We start from the raw sequence: 14,865 nt of genomic DNA, 5'->3' as shown, positions 1-14,865 counted from the left end.
GGACCCCCAAATCAAAAAATTAAATGCTGGAATTTTTATTATCGTATAAATTTAAATTAATTAACTCCCTAATTGCTAAAACTAGTCTCTGTGTACATGTCGACATCTGTTATCTGGATACTAAATTCAGATATGAAAGATTTGTCCTTTCTTCAAGAAAAAAATTCTAAACATTATTTTGTGCAGAATATACAATGCATATAAAGTTGTGCTGGAGAAATGGCTTTTATTTTCTAAGAAGAAAACATCAAATTACAGAAATGAGTGCTGTCAAAACATTTTATGAATGATAGTTTTGGACGAAAAATATAGAAAATGCTCAGATGTGTCAATGTTTTGGTCTGCTTTTGGTCATGTGTGTATAAAAGCCAAATGAGGTGAGAAGGAGACCATCTGTGCTCTCAGGAGCAGGAAAATAAAAGTAGTCCTATGTTGTTTTTTTATTTGTTTTTCCTGAATTATGTCAGTATGTACAAACACAGTAGTTGGTAGTTGCTAAAAAAAAAGAAAAAGGACGTGGGGAGGGGGCGGGGGGGGGGGCGGTACTGTGAAAAGGCATTTTTGCACCTGTCACCAACTTAAATAGAAGGTATGCAAATAAGACTGTCCAAAAAAAAGACAAAGTTGTTGTTTTTTTCAAGAGATATGTTGTTGACTTTAGTGGGCAGGTTTGTAGGTGGATGGAAAAATGAAGGTGTCCAGGGCGAGGGGTGGATGAAAGGTCACAGAGAAGCTGTTGTATAAATACGGTGAATAACAGGTCACTCGCATCCAGTCTGCTCTTGAGCAAGCTAAAAGATGATTGGTCTGATTGTTTTCATGATCCTGGGCACTGCAGGTAAAGACTATTTGCATCATGCTCAAAGATTTTAGAGTAACACAGACTTTTAACTTTGATGAGTAGAACTTTGTTGTATTTCCTTCATATCACAGCCGCAGTCCCTTTGGATGACAAGATTGTGGGGGGTTACGAGTGTGCAGCTCATTCTCAACCCTGGCAAGTATCCCTCAATGAGGGCTACCACTTTTGCGGCGGTGTTCTCCTTAACGACCAGTGGGTCATTTCTGCTGCCCACTGCTGGAAAATGTTTGTACCGACTTCTTGTATCTTGAAATTCTTGCTATGTGTGTCTAAGAGAACTGTAATAATTTAATTATTGCTTGCTTTTCAGACCCTCTACCCATGTTGCCATTGTGGGTGAACATACAATCTGGTATACTGAGGGCACAGAGCAGTATATGTCAATTGACGCCATCTACACACATGAGAGTTTTGATTACTTTACCCTAGACTATGACATCATGCTGATGAAACTGAAATACCCTGTTACTTTGAACGAGTATGTCAAGCCTATTGCTTTACCCAAAGCCTGTCCCACACCCGGGGATATGTGCACAGCGTCTGGATGGGGGCAGACATTCCCTGGTCAAGGTAAGGCCCACCTGATTTTGACAAAAACGGTTTTGAAAAATTGACTTGCTTTTGGCAACATAGTAAGAATTTTCTCACAAAGCTTGGTAAATTTAAAAAATATAGTTAAAACATTTCATAGATATGAAGACATTTGAACAAAAGCCTTCACTAATTAAGAAATCTTTTCTGTAGAAAGCTTATTTTTGGCTTAATGTGATGATTCTAAACCCCCTTTAATGAATGCAGAGCACCTATTTTACACCAGTTTCAGAAGCCAGTTATTGTTGGCATGCAAGCATTATGTGGTTGTGATGCACACAGATGTTCTGAAAACTTTAGTAAAGATAACAATTCCACATTTCAGTTTTTTCTCCCCTCTCCTTTATCTCAACTGCAGAATTTTCATATGAGCTACACTGTGTAGAAGTCCCAATCCTGTCTGACATCGACTGTGAGAACTCCTACCCTGGTAGGATTACTGAGAGCATGATGTGTGCTGGATACCTGGACGGGGGCAAGGATGCTTGTCAGGTATTTTTACTCAGTTACTTGAATAGTATTTGAAACCTTAATGAGATGAGATGATGAACAAACCCTGCTCTCTTCTTACACTTCCTCTCCCCTGCTCAGGGTGACTCTGGTGGCCCTCTGGTGTGTAATGGGGAGCTGCAGGGAATTATCTCTTGGGGCGTGGGCTGTGCTGAGCCTAACCTTCCAGGTGTCTACACCAAAGTCTGCTCTCTGGTTTCCTGGATCAATGACACTATTTCCCGATACAGCTAGACTGTGATCTCTAGAACTTCATGAGAGAAGGGGAACCAGACAGATTGAAATTGAAGGAGACAGAGAACGGAGGTGCTTGGGGGTATTGTCAGGAAGAAAAGCAGGCTAATACAGAGTCACAAGGAAAAACCAATCTGAGGGCACAATAAATAAAATCAGCTATTCTGCATCAGTATGTTTATATTTATTTTTAATGTTACTGCCACTTTGGCAGATGTCTTACTATATGACATTTCTGTAATGTCTCATATTCAAAATTGTACATACTGACATACTGACATAATTCAGGAAGTGTGGTTTCCCTTTTAAAATCATCAGTGAATAATTGTTGAAAAAATCCATTTATGTGGTTGTGTCAGACGTTTTACATTTAGTGCCACACACTGAGGTTTGATTTTCTGTGTCTTTGGTGTAAAAAGCTTTAGGCACATTGAAAGGTGCCCATTTGTTAGTGTCAGTACGCAACAAACATCCAAAAAGGAATTGGGAGTTTAACATTTTATAAAATCTTGGAAAAAAGTGCTTTCGTCAACAGAAGACCTGGTGGGAGAAACACATGTATAGTATAAACACTGCTTAACAAACTAAATATATATAAAATAGAAAGAAAGGAAAGGAAAAAAAGCAACTAATGATCAGAATTAGATATAAGTGCAGAAAAGCCATCAGTAGATCAGTACATCAATAGATCCTGTCACGGCGGGGTGCACTGGTGTGTTTATGGAGGGGACCCAAAATTAGACACGAAAGAAGTGAACTGATGTTTGAACAAAAAGCAAGCCGATAATTTCAGGCTGATGTTCAAAAACAGAAAAACAAGGCAAAGCAAAACAAGGACAAAACTAAACCAAAATCTAAACTGGGAAAGAACTAAACTACGAAACAATGACGAGAGACGAGAACATGAAACTGAACAGGAACATGACATGAAAAAAAAACATGAGCATGAGGGAAAACTCTGTGACCTACCTGACCGGACCGGACCGGACCGGACCTGACCTGACCTGACCTGACCTGACCTGACCTGACCTGAAGACAAACCGACAACCCAACAAAGAACAGAGGAAGACAGAGGACTTAAATACACAGAAGGAGAATGAGGGAAGTGGAAACACCTGGGGAAGCACAGTTGACACGAATGAACATGGCACCACAGGGGGGAAATTAAAACAAAACACTTTGAACATGGAAACACCAGACTCTTCAAAATAAAACAGGAAACACAGAGAGATGTAGACATGACAACACAAGCTTGACAATTAAAACATGGAACACTGGGAGACACTAACGCACCGAGATAACTGAAAGAAAAACACCGATGTCAAGACAGACTGCATAGAGGACAGGAAAAGACTTATAAATCAAGAAACATAGATGAAAAACTAAAATAAAACTCAACTAAATCCTAACTAATAATACAACACAAGAACTTAACATATTTCCAATATAACATAAGAAATCAAAAATACAAAATAAACTCAAAATGCTGGGTCACAGACTCAGCCCCTGACAGATCATTTCAGTCACCTTTCAGTCAAAAGCAGGATGTTCAGAGTCGTTCCTGACTCCTTAGAACATTCGTTCTATATAGCTCTAAAATTTAGTGTTTTCTTCTTCTTTTTTAATGATTTGTAATTTCTAAAGAACTGAGGCAACGTGTGCTGCTATTAAAAGTTTTTTATTGATGGTCTAAAAGCATCAAAAGAAAAGTACTTGCAGATTAAAAAACAAGCACTGTAGTCATGTCTACTTTTTAAACTGGCTTGTTTGACATAATTCATCTATGTTTTTGTCTATGAAAGGTCAGCAGAAGCAGAAAATAGACAGCCATCATTCACTTGTGCTGAGGTGATGATTGTGTCAGATCAGACACACCATCACTCCTAAACCAGTGGACAGTTGTACAGGGATATTTCTGATGGGCTCTTCACAGAAATTAGTGCTCTTTCCAGGATTGTGGTGTCACAGACATAAGAAGATTAAATGGAATATGAGACGAAGGCTGATTAGTAAATTAATGGCAGAGTGTAAAATTCAAAGTCCTTTTTAAAAATCATTTTGCATATTCATTTATAATTAACTTATTCACATTTCAAATGCAGGAAAATGAAATGGAATCATTAATGTGCAACAACCAAAGCAAACATCCATCCTTTAATGATGTGTGAGAATCTGACTCTATACAGAAGATGTAGTTCTTGGCATATTTACTCAAATACTAAGAGGGTTTTAGAACAAATAAAAAAATTGTGAAAAAAAGTGTGAAATCAGCATTTAGATGCCTCTCTGTGTGTTTAAGAAGAAGAGGGCGAAACCTTTCAACTGTATACAAACGTTAAGTTTATGAAACAGGATGTCATTATCCATTTGATTGGTTATGTTTTTGACTTTGGACTCCTAAGTGTAAAATTAGTTCATTGTTTACATCTTGCTAAGACTAGATTGATTTCAATGGTAACAAATGCACTAAAGGGCTCAAAGTGTGCCAGGAAAATCCCCCACACCATTACACCACCACCACCAGGTTAAACCTCTAATACGAGACAGAATGGATCCATGCTTTCATGTTGTTTGTGCCAAATTCTGACTTCACAATCTGAATGTTGCAGCAGAAATCGACTCATCAGAACAGGAAACATTTTTACAATCTGGTGTTCAGTTATGGTGAGCCAGAGTAAACTGTAGCCTGTTATTAGCTGACAGGTGTGTTTTTCTGCTGCTGTAGCCTATCTGCTTCAAGTTGAGTTATTGTTACCTTTTTCATTTTGGTTTCTGTTGTAACGTTAATAATTATTCTTGCTTCCTCAGAGGAAATTCTGTTAGTGCAAGGTTTTTGTATTTGTAAGTGTCTTTTTTGTGTTGTTTCCTGTTCTTTTTTTGTTTGTTTTGCTTTGTATGTGTGTTTGTGCATGTGTGTGTGTTTGGGGTGGGGGGTGGGGGGGTGGGGGGGGTGACTTCCCGTTTGTCTGCTTGTCTTCATTGTTTTCTACTGTGCCTCATTCCCTATCTGTCTCCATTTTCCCATCGGCCCTCAGTTTGTGTGTACTATTTAGTCCTTTCCTCCATTTATTCTTCCTCTAATTTTTTCTGCAAGCTATTGGATTTCTGTTCTATGCTATTACAGAATCTGTCTTTTTAGACTTTTTAAATCACCAAATAAAAGGTCGGCTTTTTGTTTTTCTATCTGCCTCAAATGAATTTGGGTCCAAAACTACACAACATGCCAGTGTGGATTTGGTGCTGCAGGGGGAGAAGCATTTTTATTAGAAATGTTATTAAACTGTAATTATAATAATAATTTGGATTCAAATTTGACAAATTTATTTCAAATATCCAACTAACTAAATAAATAACTAAAAGACATCAAATGAAACTCAATAGTAAATATTAGTGTCTCTCTAAACTTTTCCATGTAAATACGATGATGGTCATAATATCCTTTTTTAAATATTTGTTGCCAAACGGTGGCACGGTGGTTAGCACTGTTGCCACACAGCAAGAAGGTCCTGAGTTCAATTCCAACATCAGGCCGGGGTCTTTCTGTGTGGAGTTTGCATGTTCTCCCCGTGTTTGCGTGGGTTCCCTCCGGGTACTCCGGCTTCCTCCCACCGTCCAAAGACATGCAGCTTGTGTGGATAGGTTAATCGGATAATCCAAATTGCCACTAGGTGTGAATGTGCATGTGAATGGTTGTCTGTTCCTGTGTGTTAGCCCTGCGACAGACTGGCGACCTGTCCAGGGTGTACCCCGCCTCTCACCCTATGACAGCTGGGATAGGCTCCAGCGCCCACCGCGACCCTGAAAAAGGATAAGCGGAAGCGAATGGATGGATGGATGGATGTTGCCAAATGTATCAATAGCAAAGAAATAGCAAAACAAACAGGACTCAGTCTGTATGATTTTATTGATTTACGTGAAAACTGAATGCACCAGAACTCTACAACAGAGTAGAGTTAAACTGGTAAAAAAAAAACTAATTGCAGCGGAGTAGGGTGATGACTGAAACATCAGACTTAGTAGCTGGCCATGGTTTGCGCGATCCAGTCGTTGAAGATGCAGACCTGTGAAAGGACACAGATCAATATTTGTTATTGAAAAGAGGATGGTGGGATGATGAAAGTTCCACAATGAGTGGAACTTTTTTTCACATAGCTGTTTACATTCTAGAAATTATTTAACTTTACCTTGGTATAAACACCAGGGTGGTCCCTCTCAGCACATCCGTAGCCCCAGGACACAATACCCTGCAGCTCACCCTTGCACACAACAGGGCCACCAGAGTCACCCTGAAAACAGTAAAAAAAACAAAGATGGATGTCAAGAATTAATTATTTAAATCAAATTAAATATAATTTAAATGTGTTGCTGTCATTGTGGGATACATCCACTCTTGTGGCATTTGAAGAAAGGTTTACTGTTCGAGAAGGGGGCATTTGCAGGTTTGACTTATTACATACCTGGCAAGAGTCCTTGCCTCCCTCCAGGTATCCAGCGCAGAACATGGAGTCAGTGATCATGCCAGGGTAGGAGTTATTACAGTCACTGTAGGACAGGATGGGGATGTTCAGGCACTGCAGCCTGTCCTGATTAGCAGCTGCAATGTTTGAAACAGAGTATGGATGAAAAAGGATTCATGCAGATGGAACCAAATCTCATGAAATATTTTGTAACTTTAAACTGCTAACATGCAGAAGTTACTCACTGGAGCTCATGGTGTTGCCCCATCCAGAGACTGTGCACATGGTGCCAGCGGGAGCACAACTACTGGGCAGAGCCACAGGCTGCACGTAACTGTTGAGGGTGGCAGGCTGACTCAGCTGGATCAGCATGATGTCATTGTCAATGGTCCTGGAATTATACTCTGGATGGCGGATGACACGGGAGGAGTCGATGAACTGCTCAGTTCCCTCATTGACCGAAATGTCGTGCTCTCCCAGACGCACCTCGATACGACTGAAAACATTTGAAAAACAAGAGAATAGAGTCAAACACTCAGAAACTACCAACAAATATAAATTGTTGATCACTCACTCACTTAAATAAGGTTTAAAATCTTACTGAAAGACACTTACTTTTTGTAGCAGTGAGCAGCAGACACAACCCAATTCTGATTGATCAGGGAGCCACCACAGAAGTGGTAGCCAATGTTCAGAGACACCTGATGGGGCTCAGAGTAAGCTCTGCACTCAGACCCTCCGACGATCTTGTCGTCTTCCAGGGCAACTGAAAACACAAATGTAAACAAACTGTTTACTCCTACACTTTCACATTAGGAGTGAAACATCTATGCTGTTTGATTTCCAGTCAAATGCATAAATCAAGCCTATTTGATTGGCCACAGAAACATATTTAATTTGAGATAATAAAGCTATGATGACTAAAGGTGTGATCTGAGAAGAAGCCTTAAAACTTCACACTCACAAGCAGCTCCAATGAGCAGAATGAAGACCAGAGACCTCATGATTGCTGAGTGATCCTGTCGATGAGAGGACTTCACCTGGAGCCATGATTTATATCCACAGGGAGAGCTGCCCAGCTCTCTGAGCACTCCTATTGGTCAGTGTGGAGCCAGTCTCTTTGGTGGGTCGTTGGGCTGGAGACCCAATTTACATAGGAATGGCTTTCTTTTTAAAATCTTTATATAAATTATTTACATAAATACATTACTCTTTAGTATTACTATATCAGTCTATATTCTATATTTTAATTGCTGTTAAACTATTGTTTTTTTTATAATACCAGGAAAAACTTTCATTTGATATAAATTGTTATATAATTGTTCATTCACTTAGAGTAATACATTACTGTTTCAATCCATTGGTTCAATCCAGTCAATATATTATGACAATAATGACGGGTAATTTTAATAACTAATAACTGGAGAGCATCCTAGCATTTCAGTTTTATCTGAGAAAATCCTAATAATGTGTATATTGTACTCGTGTGGCTTTCCAATGTACCAAAACACACTTATACACTTAGACTTTGGTTTAAAAAAAAAAAAACCCAAAAACATAGACATGAAATAAAAACTTAGCTCATGTTCTCAGAAATTAGTGCGCATAGCTTTGGTCAGGCTGTAGAGGTAAATATAACCTCTATATTTAGATATTTGTGACTGGATAAGCAGGAGAAATGGATGAATGGAACACGGTATCTCACAGCTGTGAGCTTCTCAGCACCTATGACCAAGAAACTAAATTCAGGAATGGACACTGAGGCTGCCATGAGCAAAGAATAAGTTGACGGTGAATATTATATGTATAAAGTATTCTTTCTTTTTTTATTTTAGGCCTCTTTGATTTTTGACTCTTAATGAATTTTTGTTTTGTTTTGTTGTGTTTTGTTCTTTTGGGGGGGTTTTTTTTGTTTTTTGCTTTTTTCTTTTAATGATCAACACACCATGAGAGCTTTCATTATACATTTTGTCATTGTGACTTCTCTGGGAATGTGTTTTTTGCCCCATGAATAAACTGAACTGAGGTTCTTTTATGGAGCTAACAGACTGTTTGCAAGCATAATTTATTTTTTTTAAAGGTTCTTACTAAAATAAATCATTAAAATTTAAAGGATGAAAATATATCCTAAAATATCCATCAAAGTTATCTGGAAAATAGAGGCAGTATGACTAAATTGATTTCTTTTTGACTTATTATCATGTCATATACTGTGTGAAGTCCAAAAAAAAGGACAGTGGCAACATTTTTTAAAAGCCAGATATCACACCTTCTGACACCATAGGGTTAGGAATTATAAAGTTAATCAGTGTACTACTGATGATGATTTATCCCTCACATGGATAATTATTTCAGCGGATTAAATTTGAATTAATGCATCGATACTTTTGCATAAAGTTGCTTAACCTAACTGTGTAAAGGTACTGTTTAGGCATTAGGAATAGGTTTAATAGTAGGTTTGCTGTTGTAAATAAGATGTTATTGTTATAAATTTCTGTGCTGTGCTCGCTAGAATGTTCATGCACTACAGCTGGTTTCTGTCTTAATTCTAAACTCTGGCCACGCGTAAAGTTACAGCATAAGTGGTAACGGGCTCTGCCAGTCAGTCAATTGCCATTGCATATTAGAAAGGAGTAAACAGATCCTTAAAATGAGCCCACCCTATATCCAGATGGCCTCAGATTCAGTCGTACTTTTGTCCCCAGAAAAGGTTTGAAGCACATTAGATGAACTTACCAAATAAAAAAACACAGTCATTGATCAAAATTAGATCAAATTTCTATTTAAGAATACATAGACTGTTGTATAATTGGTAAAAGATATATATATATAATTTGTTATTACCAGTCCCAGATTATTGGACATATATCAATGCTTTTCTAAACAGCAGCAGCAGTGGCAAATTGAAGCAGAGAGAAGACAGGTAAGATTTCAGCAGTTCAGACGATTTATGTACAAAGTAACTGCCTTTCTCCTAATTCCTAAATTGCAGGATATGGTTGTAAAATGTTTGTTATACTATTTTAAATATCAAAAAAGAGTTTTGTAGGAAAACAGAAGGCAAAAAATGGAAGTCAAGTTGAATAACTTTATTGGTTGAGGTGGATTCTGACTGCATGTTGTTTAGAACTCGACAATAACAATGGAGTTAAAATGATAGAAGAATTGCAGCAGAATAGAAAAGAAGTTGAAGGATCAGACTTAATAGCTGGCCATGGTTTGCTGAATCCAGTCGTTGAAGATGCAGACCTGTGAAAGGAAACAGAACAAGGTTTGTTATTATAAAGAGCAAGCATACAGAAGTTCTGCAATATGAAAATTAGGTTTCAGGTGACTGTTTGCATTAAATAATGAGTTTAAATTTACCTTGGTATAAACACCAGGGTGGTTCCTCTCAGCACATCCATAGCCCCAGGACACAATACCCTGCAGCTCACCGTTGCACACAACAGGGCCACCAGAGTCACCCTGAAAACAAAATAAAAGAACAAAGATTCACACTAAGAAACTTTGTTATATAATTTTATCAATATTTCCAATATTCTGCATTTATCATTGAGGTGCACTGGTAGAGGCAGGGTCAGGGATTGCAGCAGGTTTGACTTATTACATACCTGGCAAGAGTCCTTGCCTCCCTCCAGGTATCCAGCGCAGAACATGGAGTCAGTGATCATGCCAGGGTAGGAGTTATTACAGTCACTGTAGGACAGGATGGGGATGTTCAGACACTGCAGCCTGTCCTCATTAGCAGCTGCAATGTTTGAAACAGAGTATGGATGAAAAGGGATTCATGCAGATGGAACCAAATGTCATGAAAATTTGCAACTTTAAACTGCTAACATGCAGAAGTTACTCACTGGAGCTCATGGTGTTGCCCCATCCAGAGACTGTGCACATGGTGCCAGCGGGAGCACAGCTCCTGGGCAGAGCCACAGCCTGAACATAACTGTTGAGGGTGGCAGGTCGACTCAGCTGGATCAGCATGATGTCGTTGTCAATATTCCAGGAATCATACTGTGGATGGCGGATGACACGGGAGGAGTCGATGAACTGCTCAGTTCCCTCATTGACCGAAATGTCGTGCTCTCCCAGACGCACCTCGATACGGCTGAAAACATTTCAGAAACAAGAGAATAGATTTAAACACACAGAAACTTTCAACAAATATAAATTGTGGATGTCTCACGTATAAGAAAATAAGATTTAAAATCTTAAAAAAATATACTTACGACTGGTAGCAGTGAGCAGCAGACACAACCCAATTCTGATTGATCAGGGAGCCACCACAGAAGTGGTAGCCAACGTTCAGAGACACCTGATGGGGCTCAGAGTAAGGTGTGCACTCAAACCCTCCGACGATCTTGTCGTCATCCAGGGCAACTGAAAACACGAGTGTAAACAAACTGTTTACTTCTACACTTTCACATCAGGAGTGAAACGTCTATGCTGTTTGATTTCCAGCCAAAAGTACATTGAATTTGATTAGAATCATTGTGAAGCTGCAGCCACGAGCAGCTGAAGCTATGTTGGATGAAGTTTTAGTCTAATAAGAAAAACATCTGCCAGTCAGAGAGGAAGACAATCTGCTCAGAAAAAAATTCACACTCACAAGCAGCTCCAATGAGCAGAACGAAGACCAGAGACCTCATGATTGCTGAGTGATCCTGTTGATGAGAGGACTTCACCTAGCGCTCTGATTTATATCCACATGGAGAGCTGCCCAGCTCTCTGAGCACTCCTATTGGTCAGCAAAGAGCCAATCTCTTTGGTGTTTCGTTGGGGTTGGTGATTTGTTTGAATAGAGATGGCTTAATTTTTAGAAACATTTTGATATAAATCATGCACATAAATAGATTACTCTTTTGTATCATTGTATTAATCTATATTTTAATTGCTAGCAACTTATTGCAAATTTTTTGTAATACTGGGAAAAGTTAGTTTCAATCCTGCCAATATATGATGACAGTAATGAGCAGAATAGTGAAAAGGGATGGCTTTCTCTTTAGCAAATAAGAAAAATCTCAAAGGAATGTGTGAAAAAGGATTATTTTATTTCTTAAATAGTTTTTTATGGTTGTTTCTGTCGCCTCGCAGACCTGAACTGTTTCACTTCAATAAACACTTAAGGGTCACTTTTTTTTCCTATACTCAGACTTTTATGTACTGACAGTGGAGTATGATACAATAATAAATCTTAGTGGTTTTAATATCTCTAACAGAACTCTTTCAAAGGATTCCTTTGTATAAACAGCCATTTTCATGCATAAGCTCTCATAAAATACAATTTTAAATGTATGTTATCATAAAACCATAGACTAATAAGTCAGCCCCTATTGCTTGAAATTAGTGTGTCTCTGGTCAGACTTCTACAAAGGTAAATATCATCTCTATATTTAGATATCTGGAAACACACTATCTCACATCTGTGTGTTTCACAGCACTTGAAAACTAAATTCATATTGGACATTGAAGTGCTGTAAGCAACAAATTAAAAACCTAAGGTAAGATTTCTTACAGTAAATATGAATCTGTGAAGTAGTAGTGGAGGAAGTAATTGTCCTGTTCCTCGATTTTGCACCCGGTGTTTTCTGTTTGGGACTCAGTTTCCTGTTTGATATTTCCCATTTTACTTTGTCATTTGCAGTTTTCACTTTAAATATTACCTTTGCTTTGGTTTTCATTCTGGTTTTGTATTCACCATATTCTTTGTTGTTCTAGAGTTTTTCTGACTCTCCTATGTTTATGTGATGTCTCTTGTGTTTTGTCAGTTTTGTCTTTGGCCTGTCACGTTGATGTGTCTTAGTGTCAGTCTCAGTCTTAGGTTCCTCTTTTATTTTGATAGTCTCTTGCCCTGTGTGTGCTGTGTTCAGTTTTGCTTCCCTCATGCTCCTTAATTGATTCTGTTGACCCGCTGCTTGTTTTCCCCACCTGTGTCTCTTTCCCTGATTACCTCGAGCTGGTGGGTAACAGACGTCTCTGAAAACGTCAGTGCACTTTTGCAAATATGTGATATCTTGATAAATCGAGCAGATATTTGAAGTTTACACAGCTACATCCTTGCCTGAAAATATCTTATAAGTTCATTTTGTGACCCAGAAAGAGTAATAAGAGTAATATTAAAATTAAGTAGCTGCCACCATTGTTGGAACCTGGAATTAGCTGGGCCGCGCTATGAATTCTGGGATAGGTTGGGCCACGAAGGATACACCCAACCCATCCTTCAGATCTGGGGAAAAGGAGAACGCATTTGTCGGCCACATTTGGTGGAGTCTTCGAATTTGGGCAGCCTTGGTTACATAATTGGCCTACAAATGTGGCCTCAGGAGGATGCAGCCTCTGAAATTGGACACAGTTTTTGCATTCCAAGCAAAGGGGAACTTTTGTCAATGCACAATTTCCTGGTATAGATTACACTGATGCTCACATCAGAGCAACAATCAGAAGAAAGCCAGCTGCTAGGACTGATCGGAGGCAAATTTCATTTCAAAAGACTACCTGACAGAAGCCTTGATAAAAGCGTGGTTTTATGTAAACTGTGTAAAAAGGAGTTTGCATACCACCGAAGCACTTCAACCTTACCATCTAAATACAAAACAGCAAGGACAGAAACTGTGGGAGCTCTTAGCGCAAGCAGTCCCAGTCTGAGTACCAACAAAAGGTATTGCAGCCCAAACTTGATGAAGTGACTGGCTTCAGGGCTAAATTAGTAAGTCAACATCGGACAAACTTACAAATTCTCTGGCATAATGGCTTGCTCTGGACTGTAGACCACTATCAGTGGTAGAAGATAGGGGGTTAGAAAATGTGCTACAGTTAGCGTCAGGTGATCCAACTTTCCAATTACTGTGCCGAAAGACTATTTCAAGTAAAATTCAACAGCTTTATGACACTGAAAAGCGAGCAAAATTAGATGCACAAGCTAGACATTTTAACTCCATTGGAGCTGGTTAAACTCCAAAAGTTGGCGACTGTCCTTGAGTCATGCAGGTAAATAAAACAATTTTTAAACTTTGTTACTGTTTCTTCAAAAAGCTCTATAGTTGACAGTTATTGTGTAGATTAATAATTACTTTCTCAAACTGTCTACTGCAGGTTTGTGACTGAGCTTCTTGGAGGTGAGACATATGTCTTATGTTTAGTGGTTTTACCTGCTTTCTGCCATCTGCATCACACCATGGAGGTCTCCAATGATGACTCAAACTACATGGTGAAATTCAAGACTGCCTTCACAAAGGACCTATCTCAACATGTAACTACACTCAACCATCAGTGGCTTAAGATAGCTACTGTGCTTGACCCAGGCTTTAAGGATTTAAAGTGTCTTGCAAGGGGAGAGTGAGAAGAGGTTTGGACCATCCTTGAGGTCCTGCTGCAGGAACAGTGTAAAGATGCCAGCACAAAGGCGCCAGCAAAGACAAAGAGGTTCCTCCTCTCGTCATTGTCTTGAGACTCTGATTTAGATGAGGAAGCTCTGTGTAACAGGGCCCTGAGTTTGTACAGAGCAGAATCCACCATCAGCGAGACAGACTGCCTGCTGCAATGGTGGTCCAGTCGAGCAGGGACCCACCCACAGCTATCTGTCCTGGCCCGCAAGTATTTGATTAGTCCTGCCACTTCTGTCCAATGTAAGAGACTGTTCTCACCTGCAGGTCACATAGTAACAAATAACAGATCTGTCTTGAGCTCTGAAAATGTGAACAGGCTAGTTTGTCTAAGTAACTGGCTGAAAGAGATGGACAGTATATAAGCATGGAAGTATTTTGAGTCCAATGGGTTTGTGATTTTTTGCACTAAAATGTTTGATGATCTCACTTTTTTAGCCTAATATACAAAATAATTTTGGCTAAGGTTGCTCAGAGTTTAAAGGTGAAGCTGGTTAAATAACCTTTTGTTTCTGCCATATTTTCCTGAGAAGAAAAACTGCACTTTATGTTGACATTTTTATTATTATTATTTAAAGACAATACCATTTTGAAAATGTACTTAAATTACTTAAAACTGCACTTTATTTTTAAGTTTGCCCAGTTTTGACCAGGGATATTATTTTTGTTTCTCTGTTTTGAATTGAAATACAGTTTAAATGCTTCTTCTTCTTTTTTCAGAAATTAAAAGAGCTTGAGTTTACACTATTCATGTCCATGTCTATTATTTGTTTCTGTCTAAAATCCTTTTAAATTAAAAAAAAAAAAAAAGCACTTTGGGGCAGATTTT

The 14,865-nt window shown here is 38.7% G+C and overlaps 3 protein-coding genes and 1 long non-coding RNA gene across 4 annotated transcripts; 1 reads left to right on the top strand and 3 right to left on the bottom strand.

Moving 5' to 3' along the window:
* Positions 1–686: 686 nt before the first annotated feature.
* Positions 687–2,297, top strand: LOC100699793 (trypsin-2). The gene is made up of 5 exons (XM_003458790.5): positions 687–838; positions 934–1,087; positions 1,173–1,432; positions 1,812–1,945; positions 2,045–2,297. Exons 1-5 carry the CDS (start codon positions 799–801, stop codon positions 2,195–2,197), a joined length of 741 nt encoding a protein of 246 aa, XP_003458838.1. The 5' UTR covers positions 687–798; the 3' UTR covers positions 2,198–2,297.
* LOC112848265 (uncharacterized) lies at positions 2,155–5,109 on the bottom strand. Its single transcript, XR_003222295.1, has 2 exons — positions 3,207–5,109; positions 2,155–3,162 (listed from the first exon to the last, which is right to left on the bottom strand). It is a non-coding gene; the product is annotated as an uncharacterized LOC112848265 (long non-coding RNA).
* A 973-nt stretch (positions 5,110–6,082) lies between these two features.
* Positions 6,083–7,699, bottom strand: LOC109204265 (trypsin-1). Its single transcript, XM_019365054.1, has 6 exons — positions 7,619–7,699; positions 7,270–7,420; positions 6,900–7,150; positions 6,655–6,791; positions 6,382–6,483; positions 6,083–6,258 (listed from the first exon to the last, which is right to left on the bottom strand). Exons 1-6 carry the CDS (start codon positions 7,656–7,658, stop codon positions 6,211–6,213), a joined length of 729 nt encoding a protein of 242 aa, XP_019220599.1. The 5' UTR covers positions 7,659–7,699; the 3' UTR covers positions 6,083–6,210.
* Positions 7,700–9,728: 2,029 nt separating this feature from the next.
* LOC100534520 (trypsin-2) lies at positions 9,729–11,396 on the bottom strand. The gene is made up of 6 exons (XM_019365053.2): positions 11,264–11,396; positions 10,884–11,034; positions 10,512–10,762; positions 10,269–10,405; positions 10,021–10,122; positions 9,729–9,903 (listed from the first exon to the last, which is right to left on the bottom strand). The coding sequence occupies exons 1-6, from the start codon at positions 11,301–11,303 to the stop codon at positions 9,856–9,858; spliced, it is 729 nt and encodes a 242-aa protein (XP_019220598.1). The 5' UTR covers positions 11,304–11,396; the 3' UTR covers positions 9,729–9,855.
* Between the last annotated feature and the right edge of the window lie 3,469 nt (positions 11,397–14,865).

Source organism: Oreochromis niloticus, linkage group LG11 (genome assembly GCF_001858045.2).
Source record: "Oreochromis niloticus isolate F11D_XX linkage group LG11, O_niloticus_UMD_NMBU, whole genome shotgun sequence".
NCBI lineage: Eukaryota > Metazoa > Chordata > Actinopteri > Cichliformes > Cichlidae > Oreochromis > Oreochromis niloticus.
Note: the sequence above shows the minus strand (reverse complement) of the source record. Positions and strands in the feature narration are given on the sequence as shown.

What these genes read in the sequence shown, in the direction of transcription:
- LOC100699793 (XM_003458790.5), top strand. Translation starts at nt 799, where the DNA reads ATGATTGGTCTGATTGTTTTCATGATCCTGGGCACTGCAG. An exon ending in GCTGCCCACTGCTGGAAAAT is followed by an intron (nt 1,088 to 1,172) that starts GTTTGTACCGAC and finishes CTTGCTTTTCAG; the next exon opens with ACCCTCTACCCATGTTGCCA. An exon ending in GGGGCAAGGATGCTTGTCAG is followed by an intron (nt 1,946 to 2,044) that starts GTATTTTTACTC and finishes TCCCCTGCTCAG; the next exon opens with GGTGACTCTGGTGGCCCTCT.
- LOC109204265 (XM_019365054.1), bottom strand. Translation starts at nt 7,658, where the DNA reads ATGAGGTCTCTGGTCTTCATTCTGCTCATTGGAGCTGCTT. An exon ending in GAGGCAAGGACTCTTGCCAG is followed by an intron (nt 6,484 to 6,654) that starts GTATGTAATAAG and finishes TACTGTTTTCAG; the next exon opens with GGTGACTCTGGTGGCCCTGT. An exon ending in ACCCTGGTGTTTATACCAAG is followed by an intron (nt 6,259 to 6,381) that starts GTAAAGTTAAAT and finishes GTCCTTTCACAG; the next exon opens with GTCTGCATCTTCAACGACTG.
- LOC100534520 (XM_019365053.2), bottom strand. Translation starts at nt 11,303, where the DNA reads ATGAGGTCTCTGGTCTTCGTTCTGCTCATTGGAGCTGCTT. An exon ending in TCTGCTCATTGGAGCTGCTT is followed by an intron (nt 11,035 to 11,263) that starts GTGAGTGTGAAT and finishes TCGTGTTTTCAG; the next exon opens with TTGCCCTGGATGACGACAAG. An exon ending in GCTGCTCACTGCTACCAGTC is followed by an intron (nt 10,763 to 10,883) that starts GTAAGTATATTT and finishes AAATGTTTTCAG; the next exon opens with CCGTATCGAGGTGCGTCTGG.